The 22,660-nt window shown below is 35.9% G+C and overlaps 2 protein-coding genes across 3 annotated transcripts in view; one reads left to right on the top strand and one right to left on the bottom strand.

The window, feature by feature from the left end:
• The window catches only part of LOC121863758 (kelch domain-containing protein 10-like), a 43,071-nt gene extending 22,657 nt beyond the window's left edge, over positions 1-20,414 (top strand). Inside the window, exons 8-9 of one of the 2 annotated variants that reach the window (XM_042362527.1) lie at positions 1,088-1,340; positions 14,193-20,414. In XM_042362527.1, the coding sequence (XP_042218461.1) occupies positions 1,088-1,318 (231 nt within the window). In that variant the 3' untranslated portion in view covers positions 1,319-1,340; positions 14,193-20,414. Of the gene's footprint in view, positions 1-1,087; positions 1,341-3,714; positions 3,916-14,192 lie in introns of those variants that run through there. The other variant, XM_042362528.1, reaches the window with a different exon arrangement.
• LOC121863895 (piggyBac transposable element-derived protein 3-like) lies at positions 10,108-17,453 on the bottom strand. Its single transcript, XM_042362808.1, has 3 exons — positions 17,404-17,453; positions 16,485-17,090; positions 10,108-10,234 (listed from the first exon to the last, which is right to left on the bottom strand). Exons 1-3 carry the CDS (start codon positions 17,451-17,453, stop codon positions 10,108-10,110), a joined length of 783 nt encoding a protein of 260 aa, XP_042218742.1.
• Positions 20,415-22,660: the final 2,246 nt, after the last annotated feature.

Here is a 22,660-nt window from a genome sequence, read left to right as displayed (position 1 = left end):
CTGAAACGAGTCAGAGTTAATACTGCCACACTAACACAATTTGAAACTTGATTGGAACTCTGTCTCATTTCTCCATGTTGAATACACATTGTGAGCGGTGTTGCAGCAGCTTAATATTGTGATCTACGTAATTAGTGCTCCCAACATTTCCTGATATCTTACATAAAGAATGTGTATGTTATATGAACTGTGGAGGTATTCAGATGTTTCGGAACAGGACTGGTATATTTTCCAATATGAATAAAGAATGACATAATGTGGCATTAGCCCAAAGTGAAGTAGCAATACAAATACAGATTCGAAATTGGGTTGAAAAATAATCCTATACCTTTACTATATCCACTAATTCTGCCAAACATATAATGCATTCCTATATGACAACTCATCCACTTCCATGGTTACTATAGTCCATGGTGTGTGGAACATTTAATATAACAACAGTTTAACTTATCTAGATATACTGACATTCTCCAGTCATATTGTAACAAAGTAATTCAATATTGTCAATGAAATAGCAAATTTTGGCATGCCAAATTAAGTATGACATGTCTCACATTCAAGCCTACCAACCCTCGCGAGACAATGGGAATGTTCAGTTGGAAAATCATCGGACCCCACCTGTACAGTAGTTTTTTACCGAGTGTACAATCAAAGACAAAAGGCAGAGCACACCAATAGTTTAGCCCTTCGGCATATGTTTTCACCAAATTTCATGACATGACTAGTCTTTCATTGTACATAAGTTCTTAAAACAAAAAAAAAATGCGAGTTGTATGAAATACAAAATAATTTTCAGTTCTGTACAGTGCTGTATCATGCTAGAATTAAGATTGTGTAATAAATTAGTTGCCATGTATGAATAAAACAAATATTGTGAAGAATTTAAGAACACTTTGTATGGGAAATATGGTTATTATTGCAGTAGACCATTTTCTTCTTTGCTAAGATTATATTTTAGTGAAACCTCATTGCCTATTGATTTGACAGAAAAGAAAACTTTACACAAAATAAAAAAAGCATTCTATGTATAGTGTATATTGAAAAATCAGTATTTTAGAACATGATTTAATGAATTGCTTCACCTCAGGATGGATGCATGTACATGTTTGGAGGAGTCAAGAACCTTGAGGATAACAAACGAACAGCAAGAGTGACTAAAGTTTGGCTTAACGTAGGGAAACTCCGTGATATATGCTGGGAGGCGCTCTGTCACTACACTCCGAAATTACCCAGCCTACCACCATCAACACTCCTTCAGATGGGCATCCCTCAGTACATTGTGGAGAGTTTACAGCACCAGACTCCTGCTTATGGATAGGCTACACATTAGAAGATGATGGGTAAGGAACTGACCAGGTAGCTGGTGGAAGAAAAATAGTTTTGTACAGTATAAATTATTTTTTGTACTGTAGAATAGTTTTATGATGTGATAAGCCATGTCAAGTACAGAATCCTTTGTAACTACCATACAGCTTTACTTGATTTTTTCGCCTGTCTTAGTATCTACTTAATTTTTTCCTTGTTTACACCTTGAGGATCACTTGCATGTACTGTAGTACTTACTGTTATTTCATAAGATATTTTTGTTGGGAAGCTGAATTATTCTTTCTTCTTTACATTTTATGTGGAGGGGGGTGTGGTAGCTGAGTGGATACAGTGCTCTCTTCCTGTCCTAAGCTTGATTAGTCTGATCCTTGGGCACTCCCAGTCCTCCCAGCTGTAAATGGGTACCTACAGTAACTTTATAATTGGGGAAGTGAAAGTGGTCAAGTGCAGTGCCTGCTACAATTGCCTTCTTGTGCACCAAAGGCTTGATATACAGTACAGTAAAGCCTCGAATAACGACGTTAATGTGTCCTCCAATATTGCAGTGTAAGGTGAATCGTCTTATCGTGAATCATTATTTACCATTAAATTAAAGCAATAATAATGAGATGCGTTCCCAAATGTGACCTTTTCATATCTTTTGTGTGGCTTTTTACCCTCTTTTCCCCCAAAACAATACAACTAATGAAAATTGCAAATTATATTTTTTAAATAATGTTTCTGAATGCATCTTATACAATATAAATGAAAAATAATATGGTCACACAAGAGTAGATGGGACGCCATTGTTTTCGTTTGTGTTTACAGCCGGGAGTCCGGGACGATAGTTCTACATGAGAAAATGAAGAAAATAAGACCCTGGTTGTAGCTGTAGTAAAATTAATGTAAAAAAACTAATATACTGTATATGTTTTAAGTAACGTTATTTAATGTTAATAAATGGAACAATAGAAGTAGCTAGAAAAAAAAAGAGATGGATTGGGAACGCCAACATATACGTGCGCATTTAAGAATACCGTGACATTTTTCTTTTTAAGAAATGTACAAAAGATTCATTATTGTTTATTACTGAATATGTATTTGATTGAATTAATCTTTATATATGCGAAATGAACAATACAAATCATTAATAATACGTAGAATATTAGAACACACAAGAGGATAAGAGACGGCATTGTTGTCAGTGTTTACACCCATAATGTCAGTTATCCACCTGAAACTGAAGAAAATAAGACCCTGGTTGTTAGTTTAGTTAAATTAATGCAAAAAATATGTACAGGTATGTTTTAATTAATGTTATTTAATGTATAGTAGAAGTAACCACTGATATTAAAGAAAAAAGGTGAGACTGATAGTGGAACTCCAATGTATACAGTACATGCACACTCAAGGAAACATCGTCATTTATCTTAAGAATATGTACAAAAGATTCATTATTGCTTATTACTGAATATGTATTTAATTGAATTATTGTTTATATATGTGAAATGAACAATGCAATTCATTAATAATACCTAGAATATTAAAACACACACGAGGAGACAAGACGGCATTCTTTTCGTGAGTGATGATGGTTCTACATAAGAAACTGAAGAAAATAAGACCCCGGTTGTAGCTGTAGTGAATTTAATTTAAAAAAATTATTGAATACCTGTATGTATGTTTTAAGTAATGTTATTTAATGTTAATAAATGGAACACTGGAAGTAGCTAACCACTAATGGTAAAGAAATAAAGCGATTGGGCATGCCAACGTATGAACAGCTAGTGCGTACATGTGAAAACATATCGTCATTTCTCTACATATGAATATGAAAGCAACACTTATTTACTGTTCGTATATGTTTTAAATAATATTTATGAATGTAAAACAAAAATTCTACTCACCAATGGTGGTAAAGTGTAAAACATAAGGACAGCCAATGAATATTATTCTGCGAGTTTTTACTCAGATGACGAAGTCATCAGGTTCAACTCTGGCTGAAGCTGTAGCTTTCCATAAGCTGTTGCTGAAACTGTTACTGAACCTGAAGTTGATGTTGAAGCTGCTTATGATGCTGAATTTGATGGTGCAGCTGAAGTTGATGGTTTAGGCATTCGAATAATAAAGCTGTCGAAAGAACCTTGCACAGCTGCTTTCTTTTCTCATTATACATCTGTTAATGGATCCACTTCAGAAAATATGTTCATTGCTTGCTCCATATAATATCCACAGACCTCTCACCTTTTTCATATCATTTTAACACATCTAGTTTCTCGGCTAAGCTTATACACTTTCTATTAGCTTTTGAAACAACACTGCCATCACTTGCTCTCTTGCTCATGCTGAATAGGGATGCAAAAATGCTGTAGGAAACCTGATAAAATTTTTCTCCTGTTCCTGTTCCAGATGTGTGAAAACAAAAGGCCCGCCAAGCTCCGACTGTTGTTTGCCACTCATTGGCAAGGCAACTTTTTTGCGCAAGGCGCTCTTAATTTATTTACACTAATTCTTTTATTTTATAACACATATCGGGATTTAGTTATTATTTATATGAAAATGTAATTTTATTATATTTTTATTATATTTTGGTCGTAAATATGAATGAAATAAGGGCGTAAATTGAATTGGGTCCTAAATTAACTAGGGTTTTAAATATGAAAAGTTATTGGTTGAACCGTTGTTATCGGAGGCTTTACTGTACCGTGTGCTGTATCCACAGTCCTTAATGGACAGCCAGGCCTTTGGGACCCACTGTCACATTTCACTCTTCTTACTTTACAGTTTATATTACTATACACCCCTATAGCTTCATTTTGACCAGATCAATAATTGTTTTATTTGCATTTGTGACTTAAACTGACAATATTCTAATCTCAAAACCTAATCAAAGGATGTAGCTTCAAATAACGTGCACTATACTGTATGGCTTCTTCCATTATCTGCCACAACCAAGCAATGAATTTTATTTGTAATTTTTGGTTGAATCTTGAAAGCATCACTGTACTGTATACCATAATTAAATTGACATTTAATTGGATGAATGCTTTCACCATGCTTCTTTAAGTGGTTAAGAAGCTCAGCTCTGCTTGAGGGTTAAAAATGGTTTCCCTGTCTAATGTCATCCTGCACTACTTGGTCGTTGCATTTTCACTGTCTGAAGACCGGCCTTTTCTCTTATTGCCGCTAGCAATAAGATCTCAACATTCATGTGGTTATGCTCCTAGAAATTGCTGTACAGGTAGTTCTGCTATAACGCGATAATTGTGTTCTTGTAAAATATCGTGTTATAGAAAAACGCGTAATAGAAATAACAGGGCTTATGGAGAAAATAGGGTTAGGTGCAGATTACTCGAAATCGAAAAAATTTAGTAGTTAGCCTAACACAAAGGATAGCACAGTCTAAATAAATGTTACCTTCATATCTAATAATGAAATCATACAGTAAATGTAACACTTTACTTGATGGGGGAGAAGGGTGATTTTGAGGTTGATAAAATCGAGCTTCTCTTCAAGTGTTATATCCTTTCTTTTACGATCATCACCGGGAATTCTATCACCAGAACGCTTCTTGTTGATATTCTTCTTTACTATATTCACAGTTAATACCACAAAATTGGAGAAATAGTAAGCAAAAATCGCGTTATAGCAAACAAGCGTTCGCGTTATACAAATATCGTTCCTAATTCATAAATCGCGTTAGAGCAAATTCGCGTTATCAAAACACGCGTTATAGCAGAACTCACTGTACTGTAATTGTCAAGACAGGATGTTAATACAGGCATTCCTCAAATTTTGGAAGAGTTCCTTTCCTGAAAAACCTTTCATAATTTTTTTTTGTAAATAGGAGCACAATTCCCCATAGACTCCCATCATAAAATTTGAGATACATTCCTATGAAAAAAAAGAGTCTAAAAATGCCAGAAAACATGTTTTAATGATAATTTTTAGTGTACATAATGATAATTAGCCAATTATAACCATTATAAGTAAAATAAATGCATTTAAGTAATAATTTTATATTTGTTACGAGAAACTTGATGAGATTTGAGACAAAGTTAACAGTATGGAACGCTAAGCTAACATCTATTAAAAATATATATATTCTGTAGTAATACATTGATTCCCATTCTATAATTGGAGATATGTTCTCTTTGAAAAATATAATCCCATGTTTGACCCCTGATGAGTTATTGTGTCATCCCAAATTTCTGCTGCTTTGTTTACGTAGTGCAAGCGCTGCTATCGGTCAGCTGACGCTACACTCATGCTCTTTCATTTGTTGCTGGCAATATCCACACCTGCAAACTTTTTCACTTTCAAATCCCACACTTTCACTGCAACTCTATACCTTTATTGTACAGTACATAAAAAGCATATAAAATTTGAGAATACAGAATATTTTTCCTTTATATAATTTACCACATATTACTTAAAAGAAAATGTCTCCTGCGTTCTCCAGATGTGTGCGAGTCTGAATTGTGGGATTATTCTAGGTAGTACCTCACATGGAATTGCATTTGTGTGGTCATTGATTATGTATGTTCTTTCTAAAGTGACCACAGTATTGAAAGTTTATCCCAAGCACTGTACATAGTTTGTCATAATTTTCTTGTAATTATTTCTTGGTATGGTCTTTTGTAGGGTCCAGAAGACTCGTGTATTGTATCCATCAAGCCTGTAGGTTGCAGCCCAGGTATATTAGCCCGAATTGAACCTATAGATGGTTGGCACTAATCAAACTTAGTACAATTCTCCCATTGCAACCATAGCCCCTAACCTATTGTTGGGGAGGCATTTCTTAGCTGAATAGAATTGTCTGGCATTAGCCGGAATAAAATACCTACAAAGGGTTGAAAAGTGGGTTTGGGAGGCAAAAGTCACCACTTGAGGTTGAGAGCTAAATGAGGTTTGGTGCTGTAGCAGCTCATGCAAAGCAGCTCTCCCTTGCCTGTTAACAGCTATCTTGGATTTTCTAGCACCTAAAACTGTCAGTCAGTCCTTCTCACCATTGAAAGTAAATCTTACCATGGACAGTTCATTTCATACACAGAGCAGTATTGTGCTCTCACCCCATACATTGCACTTAGGGAGCTTTATGGCAGGGCTTCAAAACTCCAGCATTATGAGCATAGTAAGTCTCACAGGGACTGCACCTAATTGTTTCTCAGTACTTATTGGGTATGTTTCTAAGCTTTAAAATGGAGCACACTAAAACCCAAAAGGAGCTCAGTGTTTGATTGGATAGGACTAGATGATGTTCACGATAAGGTCTATGGAATGCACTTACTGAAATCTGACTTAGTGTAGCTAAGTTAGTTATGCAGGTGCTGTAACCATCAGTTTGAGTGTGCGTTACAATACAGTAAATCCTGGATAACTCAACATTTGATAATTTGTAATTTTATATAACTTAAGATGGCTATACTTTCGTAATTTATTTAAAAATAACTCGGAAATAAACGAGTTATATAAAATAATCTTGGAAAATCTTGGAATATTTAGTATAATTTGTCTAGTCCGAGTCATTTGGGTAGCAGTGACTAACCACTCAGTCAGTCTGGCATTTGTTATGTATTGTCATGATCAGGTGCATGTTGGCTGTCTCTCCAAGTGAAAATAGTGTTTAAGAGAAATTGAAACTTTATTTTGTACAAGTGAACAAATTACACTATTATACATAAGTGCCTTACTGTTTACTTGGTGTTCCCCTCCATCACTTGCGTCACCTACTATTCACCTGCGTCACCTACCATGCCTCTGTGTCACATACCATGCCTCTGTCGCCTACTATGTTGCTTTATTCTTTGCAGGCATTGCTATAGTGCATTTTTTCCCAGCTGAGAAGAAATGCCCTGCCCCCTCCTCAAGAGTTACAGCTGAGTGGCTGTTGCAAATCTGTCCAATTTCGTTCTGAAGTAATGATGTACAGTACAGTTGTACCCCGCTTAACGCGGTCAATTGAACCCACAGGGTACCGCGTTAAGTGAAAACTGCGTTAAGTGAACAACAGAACATATGGGATTAATTCCAATAGAGACTGGCCCGACCCCCAAACTCCACTTTTTGACCACACACAACTATGTTGTAGTAAAAATATTATCTGAACTTTATGATGGTATGCACACACAATTAATAATTAAGAGAAATATCAATAATATTAGGTTTTTTAACACTTACATTAGTAGAAAAGATGGCTGGGCACCAGGGGATGGGGGGTTGGTTCCGAGGCAGAGGGCAGATTATTGGCCCTCACCTGTATCACTTGTATCAATTGTATCACTATTACCACAGAGGCTTGCAGGGCCTCTTTGTCAAACCCCTCAAAGTCCATATAAGTCCATATCCTCACTATAATTATCACTATCACTGACTTGGGCCGGCTGTGGTGGGTGAAGAACTCGGTAATGTTTTGATGGCTGGGTGATCTTGTGCGCATCGTGCCTGCGCCGCTTCCCGCGTATATGAGTAGATGAACCGCGTTAAGTGAAAGTTCGGTTCTGGCGAGGCACCGCGTATATGAGAAATCGCGTTAAGTGAAACCGCGTTAAGCGGATTACAACTGTACTTCTACATGAGTTTATTCATAATTGTTTTGATGACCGTTTCTGACAAGAAAGATATTTAGCTAAATTATATAAAGATACTAATAATACATTCATTATTTCAAACATGAGCATGTAGGAAGTTTATCAGAAATCTTATTCATGAATTACCTGTTAAACTCTGGTAGCAATTTCACGCTTTTGGAGGACGCATTTAATTTATACTTATTTTTACCCACAATAAAGCATACTAAGACAAATTACATATCAGTAATACCACATTATGCAAAAGCTTAACATTTTAAAGGATGAGAATCGCATTGAAATATTACCCAGCTGTCAGCAGAGGCGGGTAATGACTGTGAACAACTTCATATTTCCCGCCTCTGCTGAAGGCTCAGCTGCCAAGCTCCCCAGTCAGTCACACTCATCTCGTCCACCAACTTTCAGAGGCATTGCAATATTTCAATGTGATTCTGATCTTTTAAAATGTTAGTTTTTGCATAATGTTGTATTACTGACACATAATTTGTCTTAGTATGCCTTATTGTGGATAAAAATAAGTATACAGTATATATTAAATGCGTCCTCCGAAAGCGTGAATTTCCTACTAGAGTTTAACAGTTAATTCATATATAAGATTTCTGATAAACTTCCTACATGCTCATGTTTGAAATAATGAATGTATGTACAGTATCTTTATATAATTTAGCTAAATGTTTTTCTCGTCAGAAACGGTCATCCCAACGATTATGAATAAAACTCATTTAGAAGTACAGTACATCATTACTTCAGAACGAAATCGGACTGATTTGCAACAGCCAATCAGCTGCAACTCTTGAGGAGGGGGCGGGGCATCTCTTCTCAAATGGGAAAAAATGCACTATAGTAAGTGTTTCTTTTTGAAAATTAGTAATTGCATGTACATGGGCTGATTATATTTTAATATTGTTTTATTGTAAGGGGGTGCCTTGATAATTGGGAATTTGGGATAATTCAGCAAAGTCAGAGCCCCATAGGTGTCGTGTTAGCAAGGTTTTACTGTACAGTGGTCCCTCGGTTAACGAGCACAATCTGTTTTAGAAGGTTGTTCGTTAACCGAAAAACTCGTTAACCAAAACCATTGTTTCAATGGGTTTTTGGGTAATTGGTTCCAGCTCACCGAAAATTGCCTAAATTCAACAAAAAAGGTAGAAAAGTACACTTACTTTGAGGTGTGTATGTAGAAGGCTCCTGGATGATGATGATGGGAATTAGAATGGGGGTGGAGGAGAAGGGAGAAGAGAAGGCATTGGGGTTGAAGAGAAGTCACCCCATGGTGCCATTTCACCCATAAAATTTTAGTTCTCTTGGTGTAATTCAAGATTATTTTCTTTAAATCAACACTGCACTGCATTATATATTGTCAATATGTAAAATAAATTTCAAAATGACCAATAATTTGCTTGCAAACACAGAAAAAAGCGTTTAGTTGAAGAGAGTCTCAAGCAAGATGTTACCTCCACTGAAAAGACACAAAGACTGACGCCTGTATGCTGTGTTGGCAGGCTGGATGGCGTGCCACAAACTAGTGACCCTACCTTCAATTATGTTCAAAAATTGTTAAAATGACTAAAAAATTTAATATTAAACTTTTAAAATGATTGAATAGTATAAACTTCTTGATATTTACTAAAAGGGTAAGGAATTTAAGCCCTAGAACCGATTACTGTATTGGCGGACTAATACTACAGATGGTGGACCGCTAAATGCAAGCTAAAACATGTGGAGGTCGGCTCGTAAGAAACTCGTTAATCGAGGGATTGCTCGTTAACCGAAGTTAAAAATCTTATGGAAGGTAACTCGTTAACCGAAATCTCGTTAACCGAGGTGCTCGTTAATCGAGGGACCACTGTACTGAGTTATGCCCTCACCAGACAATTTTCCCCAGAGCAAAAAGCTAATGGTTAAAGTTGTCTGCAGGTTATTATTGTATTGTTCTCATTAAATCATAATAGCTATTTACTGGTTCCCTTTGCATTGTGAATTCCTGTGGGTTATTTGACTTGCATTGTCAAAATGTGTTCTATTTGTGAATTGTCTGTTGTGGTATTTTTCACCTTTTATATGGTCAGTCTTGTGATAGGTTTTTAGTGTTTTATGCAGCAGATTCTGGTGGTACCTCCTATGTTAAAAAAAAAAAAAGCTTTATGTTTAAGTGCCTGATTTTAGACCTCTGCATCAATATTATGAGAAGCGGTTCCTTAATCTGGGGAAATTAGAAGTGAAGAGACTCATTTTCCTCCTGAGCTCCTTGGGCCTTGGGAGGAGATTGACTTACCTGTGGTCCTGAGACAAACTGCACACCTGGAGTAGTTGTGTTGATGTTGAGGAAGTCTCCAAGTCTGGAGTGAATTTGGCAGCTTCAGTCTTTAATGTGGGTTGTTAATCAGTAATCAAGGAAGTAAAGATAGTTAACATAAAGGGGGTATGGTGAGTAAAGTCATTTGACTTACTTCCTACATTTGTTGCTATATGAAGGTTTATGTGGGGGGTTATGATATAGAAGAGCAGTATTGAGGAGGCATGACTACACCCTGACATGTTGATTCCTTAGTTTATGGAAAGTGTTCTCTGATCTATCAAGGGTGAACCAGTCCAGAAAACTCATTGAAGAACTGGATTTAGGGTCTCCCCATCATCTTGGTAATTCAGAAATAGTGGTATGGAAAGAATCCCTCTTTCCTGAATTCTTTCCCTATTCCAGAATGTAGCCATTTGTGACACATTTATTGCACATACCATTTGGGGAAATTGTGGGACATTTTAAGGCTTTTATTGATGAAATTCCAGTCTTGGAATTGGTGTCTGGTTCCATTTCTAAGCGGGCTTCTACTCTTCTACATTTTGTTCTATCAGAGGAAAAGGTTTTTTTTTTAGTTATATACTCTGAATTGTATTTGTCAGATTCTGGACTTAAATGTTTGGATGTTGAGAGTCTGATGTGTCAAGTCTACCCTGCACCTCACCTGTCAAAAATGGAGAACTGGAATTTTTTTCTCAACTGCAAAGATTCCCTTTGGTAAAGTTCTGTTTTCTGGATTAAATGCAGGTACAGGACCATCTATAATTAGGCTTAAACTTTATTGATTCTCCAAGAGGAAATCTGCCTTTCCTCTTGGCTTGATTGAGGAAATTTCTTCTTAGGTTGATCATATCGTATTATACTGTAGTGGGTTCCTGGGAAATCTGTTGATTCACCTGTAAGATTCCATTTATTTTAATCTTGCAGTTTTGTAAGGCTAAATTCCAAGTCAGTTGGGAATTAGCTGATAGCTTGCTGATTTTTTTTGTTTTCCTTTTCACTGTTTCTGTTTGGATAAAATGTAAGGTTTTTCAATGCCAGGGGCTTATGCATCTTAGAAATGACTTCAAATGGGCCTTCCTGTGCATCTCCCTTGTTACAGCACTATATATACAAAAAGAAAATATCCTGCTGCTTTCTACACAACAAATTTTTTAATTTAATGTTTGCTTTGAATGTTCGTACAGGTGTAATATCCTGCCCAGTGGGTCAGTATGCTGCTCCCTTCTGATAGGGACTGAGACTCACCCCCATGAATATCCCTGTGACACTGCTGTTAACAAACTTGTAATAAATTGACTTTTTTCCCCCTTGAAATATGGCCTTAAAGCAAATATCTAGTGATGCAAGTGGTTTTACTCCAAAGAGGATGAGGAAAGTAAATTCACTGGCTCAGAGAGTGGAATTGGTTAACCCTTAAGCCCCGGGTTAGGGTGCTGCTGGCAGTAAACCCACCCCCCCGTGGGTTTAAATCGTGAAAAAAATAAAATTTTCCAAAACAAAATAAATAAATAAAAAAAATAAAAAATTGGCGGGAAAATAGGCGGACGTTCTGGAATGTCACCTGGGGTGCGCTAAGCGGACGTTCTGGAACGTCACCCAAGGCCGTTAATCAACTTGCATCAAAGGAAAATGTTGCATCCACCCATTTAATGAGTCAACTGTGAGAACTATAAAGAAAAATAAAAGTACATTAGGACTTGTGTAACAGGTAGTGCAAAAGTGACTTATGTGCCCCATGATCTTTGCTAAAAAAAAATGTAGAGAAAGTGCTTTGTGCAGATTGAGGATATGATACAAAGGTGGGGAGGTACACAGCAAGGAGCAGCTTTGTTAGGGAACATCAAGGCCAGGCTTGTACTGTAATGTCAGAAGACTGCTATATTACACTTTTCTTTTCTTTTTTGATACTTGTACTGTATTGTGTATTGTACAGATTGTACAGTATTTTTATACAGGACATTGTAATATATTTAAAGAAAATATAGCATACACCCTGTACAGGGGCACTTAGTGTTAACCTTGAGCTGTATACAGGTACAGATATACCTTGCTATACAAATGAGCTAGGTTCCTTGAAAATCACTGTATGGCATATGGGAAAAATGGGTTCAGGTGCTAATGACAAAAAAACTCCATAATAAACCTCCAAAAAAAAAAAAAGGTGGGTGGCGAGTTGGCTATGCAGTTGCAGCCCATTGCCTCATGAGTCCACACAGACATTCACTTCACACACATACACTCACATGCTCTTTTATTCTTATTTGATAGTTTTATTTTATATTTTATTTATTTATTCTATTTCTAAGCCACATTTGAGTACATTATTTTAATAATTATTCCACAACTATTTTAGTTTCATTGCATGTAAAAATAACAACATGCCATCTCACAGGCCACTTCATTCCCAGTTTTTACCCCTTCCCAGTGAGTCAAGCTACAGTATTGCTAAACTGAATTTTGACAAAACATTAAATGAAAAAGGGTGTAAAAAAATTAAAGTGAACTGAAATAACGTTTAACGAGGGATACCTATAACCTCTAAATATTAATATATTTCTTTGACACAGTATTTGCTTATCAGAGGCACAAATATCACTTGCTGGGCATTTTCTATTCATTTTACAGGTATTTGGTAAGGTTTTACTCAATGTAAACATGAGATTAAGCAAATGTGGCGGCAATGTGTATGGTATTCTAAGGTTACCCAAAGTAGTCCACCATGGTTGTGTGTGTATATTATTAATTTTATTCCGCTTTTAAATTTATTTATTTATTTTTTCTCTTTCTCAATTCATCAACAATTTACAAGTGAAACAGTGTATAGAAAGGTAACATATAGTAATGCACACCAGTATTATAGGAATTTAGGTATGTCTCAGGAGTCATGACCCCTTATTTCCCATTAGACCCAGCCCTTGCCAACCACAGTTTTGTTAACCATATTAGAATTCTAGAATGTAACCCCTTCAGTTGGTAGGGGAAAACTGTACAGGTAATGTATTTAGCTGGCTTTAGATACACAAGTCTCCTTGGATTGAGTTGAGGCTTCAAATGAAGATTGATTCTGGAAATCCCCCTTTATTGCTGAGCAGAAAACAGGAGGCTTGGAGTTGGATCCTTCCCTTTTCCCTTTGGATTTGTTGTTAGGTTCAGCAGGTCTGAGACTTGTTTACTGGAAATTCCAAGATGGCAAATAATGGGGAAAAATTTTTTTCAGACCAATATCGTTTAGCTCTCAACTTTGATAAAAAGTAATTCCTAAATTTCATGAAGTTGTCATGAAATCACCTTTGAAATGCACCACTAATACCTTCAAACAAACTGATCATTCCAGCTGGTAACAATTGGGCAAAAAGTCCTAATGCCTTGATTCTTATTGGCACATTGAGATGAGGGTTAAATCTTCATGTTCCATTGTACATGAGGCTCAGTGGAACCCAGAACCCCAGGTCCTATTGGGCCCTTAGCTTGAGTTTATTTTTGATAGATGTATAATTAGACTCCAGAAAGTTGCTTGAGTAACTGGAAACTGTCCAGCTTAGAGAGCATTCTTGAGTAACCAAAATTCTCTATTAACCAATTAATTTGATTAAGGGAAAAGTTAATGTTTTTTATGAAATGGGTTTAATAGTTCATAGTGGTGTTCTTAATCTGGAAAATCACTGGCTCCATTTATGGTAGGCCAGTTTACCTATTATGAAACCAAACATTTACCATAATGTGAAATACACTGCCAGCCTCCATGATCTGTTTACTCTTTCTTTTAAGTCTATCCTCCTGGTGTGCAGTGCTGCTATTTTACGACTTTTAAGCTGCATTAGTCTCTTCTGTAGTCACCATTTTTGACTGAATCACTGACAGAGAACTTTACCAGCTTTTATTGATGCTACTTACTGTATAACCAATTTTTAGTCGCTTATTTCATACTTAGAGGTATACACAGTACTGTATACTGTATTATGTCACTGAAAACATTGCTCTTTTTTCTTTTTCAGTGTGGCTGATACCTGTGTTAACAAACTTGAAGGACTCAAAATATTTATTGGTAAACAGTATACTGTACTGTACTTATAAAGGGTGTACAGTGAAGGACATGAGATTACTGTTGTATTGACTTGACTTATTGAGTGATCCATCTTTTTGTGTTTGGTGTGGCTCCACTCTTTGTATCAGGTGTTATCACATATTGTTTTTAGTTGCATCTTTGCCTTTCATCAGTCTTTTTATTTTGTAAGTAAGCTTATTTTTTTTACAACCTTTGTGTAGTGTGCTTGATACACTTTTACATTTTGCATCATAATACATATATTGTACAATTGCAGGGGTGGATCCAGGAATATCAAAGGGGTGGGGGGGGGTGTCAAGAAGTTGTGGGTGGGGGGACATGGCAAGCACAGTGAGCCCACCCAGCTGGGGTGTTTTGGGGGGTCGCTGTAAGCCCCCTCTGAAATTTTTTTGAAATCTGACTAATATCATGGGCATTTTGAGACCATGTGCACTTGATATTAGGAGATATTCCAAGGTCAATAGAAATTACTTTTTACTATACAAAAAATGTCTGAGTACAATACTGTACTGCATTAAGAAAAAATATGGGAATTTTCTGATGAAAAGGAGGGTCCAGACCCCCCCCAGGACCCCCCTGGATCTGTCCCTTTATTGTTGGTAGCTGTAGATTGAATTATCCTCATTTATTTGGAAAATTCTATACTCATTATGAAGAAATAATTTTGAAGGTGTTTGCTAACCAACTGAATACAAGAAATTACAGTATGATTGATTTGACTAAATTAAAAGTTCATTGTGATTCTGTTTAAACCTAATTTCTAGAAATTTTTTGTTCACTAATACTTTGTGGACAAATTTTGAGTTTAAGTGACCGTAGCCTTATAAAGTTTAGGTATAGAGCCACAACTTTCGGAAGTATTTCGTATGAATCCACTGAATGAAAATAAAACTCTTTTTTCCCTTTCTGGTTTATTTTTGTATTTTGAGTATGTTCCCAAAATGGGAACGTTGGACACTTCCGGAGTACATTCATGATATTATCATATATATATATATATATATATATATATATATATATATATATATATATATATATATATATATATATATATATATATATATATATATATATATATATATATATAATCAGTATTATCAAAATAAGCAATTACACTCAAATTCTGAAAAGTAGTTTGACAATCATTTCTTATGGAAGTTGATACTGCACGCCTTGTGAAGTCTTTTCTCGCACTTGATGCACTTCAGACGTGTGTTTTTCTTGCATACATAGCATCTACCTTGTGAAAACTCCTGAAGAAAGTGGTTTACATTATCATATCTTATTGCTTTTGGTACAGAGGATGTTGGACCACCTTCTCGTTTTCTTGGTGTTTCGATTCTTGCAAGTGTGCGAGCTATTTCACGCCTGAAATCCTTATGGCTGATCTGAGAGCCAGGATTTACATGCTGGTAGAATCTGAAACTAGCTACAATGGAGAGGTTCAGTAGATGAGACCAAATATTCCACCACCATTTCTTGGAGCGTAGTCTTGGCCTGTAGGTTGACAGCATCTGGTCACAAACATCTACACCACCCATTCCTTTGTTATACATTTTTATCATATGTGGCTGGTTTATTGCCTTCCTTCCTTCATTTTTTACCCATCTGTTTACTTTTTGCATAGGACTGACTCCATAGTAGTTGCTAGCTACTGTAACAATGCTGTTATCATTCCATCTAGAACATAGGACGGAATCATCCGATCTGTAGTCGTATGAACCTCTTTCTTTTTTTTCAAGTTCTTTCTTTGATAGAAGAGGGCACTTTCCTGTGCAGTTATCTCTGATTGTTCCACAGGCTCTAAACCCATTGCTTGTAAGGTCAATCATCAATGCGTGACTAGTGAAAAAGTTGTCGAAAAATACAACATGTTCATCTTTATTCACCACTGGCTGTAGCATGTCCATGACAACTTGATAGCCTAAAAGCTCCTTCTTGCTTTTATCTTTTCCACAATAAATAGAAAAATTATAAGGATAACCGTCAGCACTGCACATCATCCACATCTTGTAACCAAACCTAACAGGTTTGTTTCTGATGAACTGTTTGGCGCTGTTTTGTCCGAGGTACGGGATCATTGATTCGTGATTCGTCAATGCTGAGAAATTCATGAAAAATTCCATGTTTTTGACAATTATTTCTCAGCATGTGAAGGAGGGGCAGAATCTTGGCCACCTTTGAATTTTCCAAATTGTTATTATCAGCCACATGAAAGTACCTCTTGATGGATTTGAACCTTTCTCTGCACATAGTCTTGGCGAATATTGGTATTTCCAAGTCTTCACTTGATGACCAGTAGTCATTTTCAGAGGGAACACTGTGATATCCACTGATCAAGAGAAGTCCCAAAAACTTCATCATGTCATTCTCATCAACACAGAAGTCTTTGTTGTTTTTCTCTCGATGAGCATACAAATTTGTTTGTTCTGTTAGGTGACTTATGATTTCATCTGTGAAGAAAAGTTTGAAAATTTCAAACATTTCCTTTCCTAAATGCACATCAGTAACACTTGGAGGAATTGAGTGAGGACCAAACGAGACATTTTCCTTTTTACGCCATCTTCCTCTTGCCCCGGCTTCTATGTTGCCGTTGCTTTCTTCTTCATCCTCAGCGGTATTGTCATGGACTTCAAGCTCTCCGCTAACTTCCTCCGGCACATAATCCTGATCAAGTGCGTCATCTTCAGTCTCTTCATCACTTTCGATAGCTTGATCGCCTGTAGAAGGTGGAAGAATGACAATATCAACATCCTCAGAATTTGATTGAGTTACTGCCTCAGTAGCATCACGTAAAAATCGATATCTACGTCTTAGGCCACCAGAGCTGAAAAAAAAGAAACAACCTAATTATTATATATTCACTTTGCTAATATTACCGACCTTCCATTACGATGTGCATCATTGTTACAGCTAACGTATTGCATCTTCAATTATAAAATGAATGAATAAATAAATGTTTACCTATTCAAGAATATATGAAAAAAAGCAAGATGAAACAAACAACCACTCACCCATAAAAATGTCCGGTATCCATGCGTGAGTGATCTATCCGTGATGCCGTTGTCTTAACAGAACAGTGTCTCAACGCCGACTGCAAGTCTGCGACTAAACATCACTGTGTTTCATACATAGCCTACTTGTTTGAACTTGTTGTGTCAGCCACCGGACAACCCAACAAACCAGACATGCTCATTCACGTTGATGAGTAAATAAGGGTAGGCAGACTACGGATGTGTCCAACGTTCCCATTTTGGGAACATCATACAAAAACACTTATCGCGACATAATTATAATATAAATCATATTTATTGAAATGTATAAGATAAGAAGGAGTACTTAGACAGCACACCATGTAAATATATAACTCAAGGAAGAATTTTTTTTATTGAGAGAAAATGTTTATTTCGAGTAGTCATTTTTACATCAAATTCCTTCAGAACATACCACAAAAAGTAACATGGGTATTACAGAGTATTGGAATCTTTTTATGCAGAATAGTAATTTAGATGTATAACAATATATCTGCTATGAAATAAATTAGAATATTATGTTAATAATCACGGGAGAATATTTGAAAGTCATTGTCTCAGTTACCTGTACAGGAATACAGTACAGGTACAGTAGTACAATACATACTGTACTGGCATGGCCTGTGAATTTCCCTGACACAGTTAAGAGGCTGTTTAATTTTGTCTTAAAATATTGGATGGAAAATTTATTTATTTATTTTGTTTCATAGTACTGTATATTTAAAAAAAATTGTGGGGGGGTGGGTGGAGGGGTCATGGTCAAAGGTCAAGGTTACTCTTTTGATTGAGTGGGTCTACTGTGGGTGTTTATGAATTTCTTTTGTCATTCCTAGATAAAATACCAGAGTTTTCTGTATGACATGCTGTCATTCCTAAATGCAAATAATAGCTGAAAGCTAGTAGCAGTGACTTGATAACATCTGGCTATGCCTGCCAGTGATAATTTGCAACAAAATCACATGCAGTACTGAGTAACTAAATTATTTTCAGTGGCTTTATGTATTTGTTAACATTACCAATTTTTCGTTGATTAAATTTCTGTATATATCTGCGTATATAAGAACTTACAGCATACCCAGTTAGATAATTATGAATTATGTAGCTTTAGACCACATAAAGTTTTTAATGTTTTTCTAGTTCAGTACAGCCATATGTTTACTTTTGAGAGTTCATTTTCCTCATAGTAAAATATTATAGGATATTGTTAAGAACATTTTAAATTGGAATTTAGTTTTTCTTTGTTTCATTTTTGTTAAGATAAATGACAGTTACCAGATGGTTTGTACCTGCAGTGCACAAGCTGGGTTTTGAGTAGTGCTGTGCAAACAGTGATAGGGTATTGGCGAGATGTGTATGTGTAGATCTTATCTACATCTCCCACAGGTAGCATGGGTTGTGGTGCTTATGCTATAGATATCCTTGTCATTTCATTTGTTAAAAGTAAATTTTAGCTTGTCTGCATGAATTGCAAAAGAGCATATTCCTTTTACCAGCATTTTACTCATAATAACATTGTACAGTAGTGTGTCATTGTCATTAACAAATGTAATTATAATTAGTTGTATTTTCGTGAACCCTTATCCGATTAATTTTATAGTTAAAATGTAAGCAGCAGTGTGTTTCATGTTCACACAACACTTTTGAATATTTTAATAATTGAGGAAACATCAAAATTTGAAAAGCCAAAATTGAGGAAGGAACAATGAAATTAATTAGGACTAAGTATACTTTAACATTAAAATTTGGAAGCTCTTAATGATGAGGGAATATGAGATTGAATAGGATGTTACTAAAGTTCTGATTGGAAATGTGGCACAGATAGGTTTTCTGTTTTCAAGACTGTTCTTACTGTAGTGTAGGATGTCCAGAATCAAAAGCAAACATAGGCTCTCCCTTCATTCAGGAAGTAAGCTCAATAAATCCTAAAAAATCCTGCATAGGTGAAACTTTCTGATGAGATGCCACAAAGACCTGTAAGAATCTAAATATTAACTCACATATAAAACTTCATTCTAATAGGAGCAAGTGGTTATAATCATTAAATTATATGAATAAGTAAGTACTGTACAGTATAGACTGGTATGGAAATGCCAATAAAGAAATTCAACTAAGTGTGGTTTAGTGTGTGATGAAAAATTTGATTGGGTAAAGAAGAGAAGATAATGGATATGATAAGACTTAAAGCAATATGGTGTATGTAGGGTATAGGAGTAACATGTTAAAAAACATTGATGTTGAAGACAAATGAAAATGATACATCTAATATTTTTGCAGGGGAACAGAAGACCAGATGGTGGAAATGTAAACAGTGTGTAAGAGATAAATGGAGAACACACTGTATGATGCCTTTAAGGACGTGTGGAGAACATACTTGATGTTTAATATGTGTGTAGTTAACTTATTGTGTGGAGTGTAAGGAATGTGTAGAGAACATAATGTTTAATGAACCTGATGGTTAGTGGGAAAAGGAATGTGATTACATGTTTACATTACTTTTTTCTCCCACAAAGCATTTATGTGCACACAATCCAAAAGGTATGTGCACATTTCGTGTGAAACAATCTGACATCACAGACGGTGGATTTTGCAAAATGCCATATTTTGCTTGTTTTATCCTTAGTAAGTATTGTTATTATATGCACATTCATAAGAAAATAGATTAATCTAGTGAACAATATATAATATGGTTCGTGTTGGTGGTTATGTTGCGGTACAGGTGTATTGATCATTTAGAAAAACATCAGACATAATGTGCATAGATACTTTTTTGATTATTTGTACTTATTAATAAATTATTCGGTGTGGAAAGAACTCTATGAACACATCACTAACTACATATGCAGCAAGTTATTCAAAACATGCAAGAGTTTCATCGACATTATTTATTCAGTTACTGGAAATCTTTTTTATATCACATTGTTTTATTTAGTGCATTACATACCAAGTCATTGTACAGTATTAAGTAGGGCTTCAATATGGATTGATGCCAAGCACTTTTAAATTTGTCACAGTCAACAGGTGAAATGTTAGATATTAGCCCCTAAACAGAGCCATTGTAGAGAATTACCTCTTGATTACTTCAAAGTATCTCCTGAGATAAAGATGTTGAAAGCCGTGAATAATGGTCATTTTATTTTATACTACAATATACAGTAGTACCCCGATTTACGCGGTCAATTGAACCCATGGGGTACCGCGGAAAGTGAAAACCGCGTAAAGTGAACAACAGAACATATGGGATTAATTCCAATAGAGACTGGCCCGACCCCCGAACTCCACTTTTTCAGACACAATACCTACGTTGTAGTAAAAATTACATCTTAATTTTATGATGGTATGCACACACAATTAATAATTAAGAGAAATATCAATAATATTAGTTTTTTTAACATTTACATTAGTAGAAAAGATGGCTGGGCACACGGGGATGGGGGGGGTTGGTTCCGAGGCAGAGGGCAGATTATTGGCCCTCACCTGTATCACTTGTATCAATTGTATCACTATCCACCACATAGGCTTGCAGGGCCTCTTTGTCAAACCCCTCAAAGTCCATATAAGTCCATATCCTCACTATCACTATCACTGACTTAGGCCGGCTGTGGTGGGTGGCGGGTGAAGAACTCGGTAATGTTTTGATGACTGGGCGACCTTGTGCGCATTCTGCCCGCGCCGCTTCCCGTGTATATGAGTAGATGCACCGCGGAAAGTGAAAGTTCGGTTCTGGCGAGGCACCGCGTAAATGAGAAATCGCGTAAAGCGGGGTAATACTGTATATGTTTATTTTAATCCTTTTGTAAGACATGAGAATTTTGCTCAGTCTTTCATGCTCTGATAAAATTTTTAGGTTTTCCACACAATCCTTTTCTATTCTTTCTCTTTACATCATCGTCCACTTTACACAGATATGCCCTTTGATATTTTTTTTTTATGTACATACTGTAGCACCCATACCACCCTACTGCTTCTTTCATCCAGTAAAGTTAATTAAAAAATCTCATTACTCTTTGCAGTGCCACAAATCCCTCACATATCTTATCAGCCTTTATGATGTCAAGTCTATGAACTTAACTCTCAGGGTATTCATTCATAAAACGTTTATATATATATTATGTGAAATGTATATGAAACCCTGAGAGACTTAAAAAAAAAACATACTTTTTATGAAATACACCTTAGCTACTTGCAATGCTTCTGCCATTCCAGACTTTATGGATTTTTTCTCTCAGTTTGTTTGCAGCTTTTACAATGCTCTTGAAATTTCTACTTCCATGTCTTTCCTGATGATCTCTCATTTTTTTTTCTATATTGTAAACTTCAATTTTATGTCCAGTCATATTTCACAAATACTGTAGGTTTCTAAGTGCAATTGAGTGTTATTACTTTAACACTTCATTTTTTACTTGTCTACTTGCCTTCTATCATTTATATTTATTTTACTAGTTTCCACCATTAGCTACCACTTAATTTGTAAGTACCCGTACACTACTGTGCTGTAGTAATACTTCATATCATATCATCTCCTATAGTTCTGTAACATGGTAACCACCCCAGTGTGAGAAGGGTCAGCTTAGTTTGGAGGCAGGCATACCTGGGTAATTGACTTTGTACACACTATTTATAATAACACCTTTGGAACTCTGCTTGGTTGGGTTGGGAATTTGGACCATACTCCTTAATCCTAGGTTGAGAGCTGAATCAAACTCGTGTCTCACGGATTGGGAGCTTGGATTGAACTCATGTGTTGAGTCAGGAGTCAGGATTTCCCTTATATCTCAGGGATTTGAAATTCAAAACACTACCAACTGTAATAAATGTTACTTTCTTTACTAGTTATAGCCTCTCATCAGCATAAACATGACACATCTATTTAGCAATGTTTCATCTTGATCTGACTCAAAATTGAACCTTTAACTGGCCACTAAGTCGACTGTTACTTCTTACATATAATTCTTATTCTTTACAGAGGCCCTGTTCTGTCATACTGCATATTATGCTCTCGTATAAGTAAATTATGTGATGTTAGATAATTTAATCATTCAGGGAACGTTGAATATCAGCTTTGTAAATTGCCCAGGCACATGAATTATGCAGTCCTTTGCTACTGAATTTCTCAAAAAAATTCTAAATCAATATTCATGCTACTCTTAACCCCTTGTGTATGGGGTTGCCTCTTCGCTGTATAAAATTGTCTGGCTTTTACCAAATAAAATATTATCTGGCATCAGCCAAAAGACATTAAAATTGGCATCCCCACGGTGAAGGGATTAACTGACTTTCTCCCTGTATTCCGCCTAATATTATCTTTCCATAAATAATCCTTAATCCCTGTCACTGCATTACATCTGATTTTTCGTACCCAGTTTTA

Source organism: Homarus americanus, unplaced genomic scaffold (assembly GCF_018991925.1).
Source record: "Homarus americanus isolate GMGI-L3 unplaced genomic scaffold, GMGI_Hamer_2.0 scaffold48354, whole genome shotgun sequence".
Lineage (NCBI taxonomy): Eukaryota > Metazoa > Arthropoda > Malacostraca > Decapoda > Nephropidae > Homarus > Homarus americanus.
This window is presented reverse-complemented; position numbering and strand designations above follow the sequence as displayed.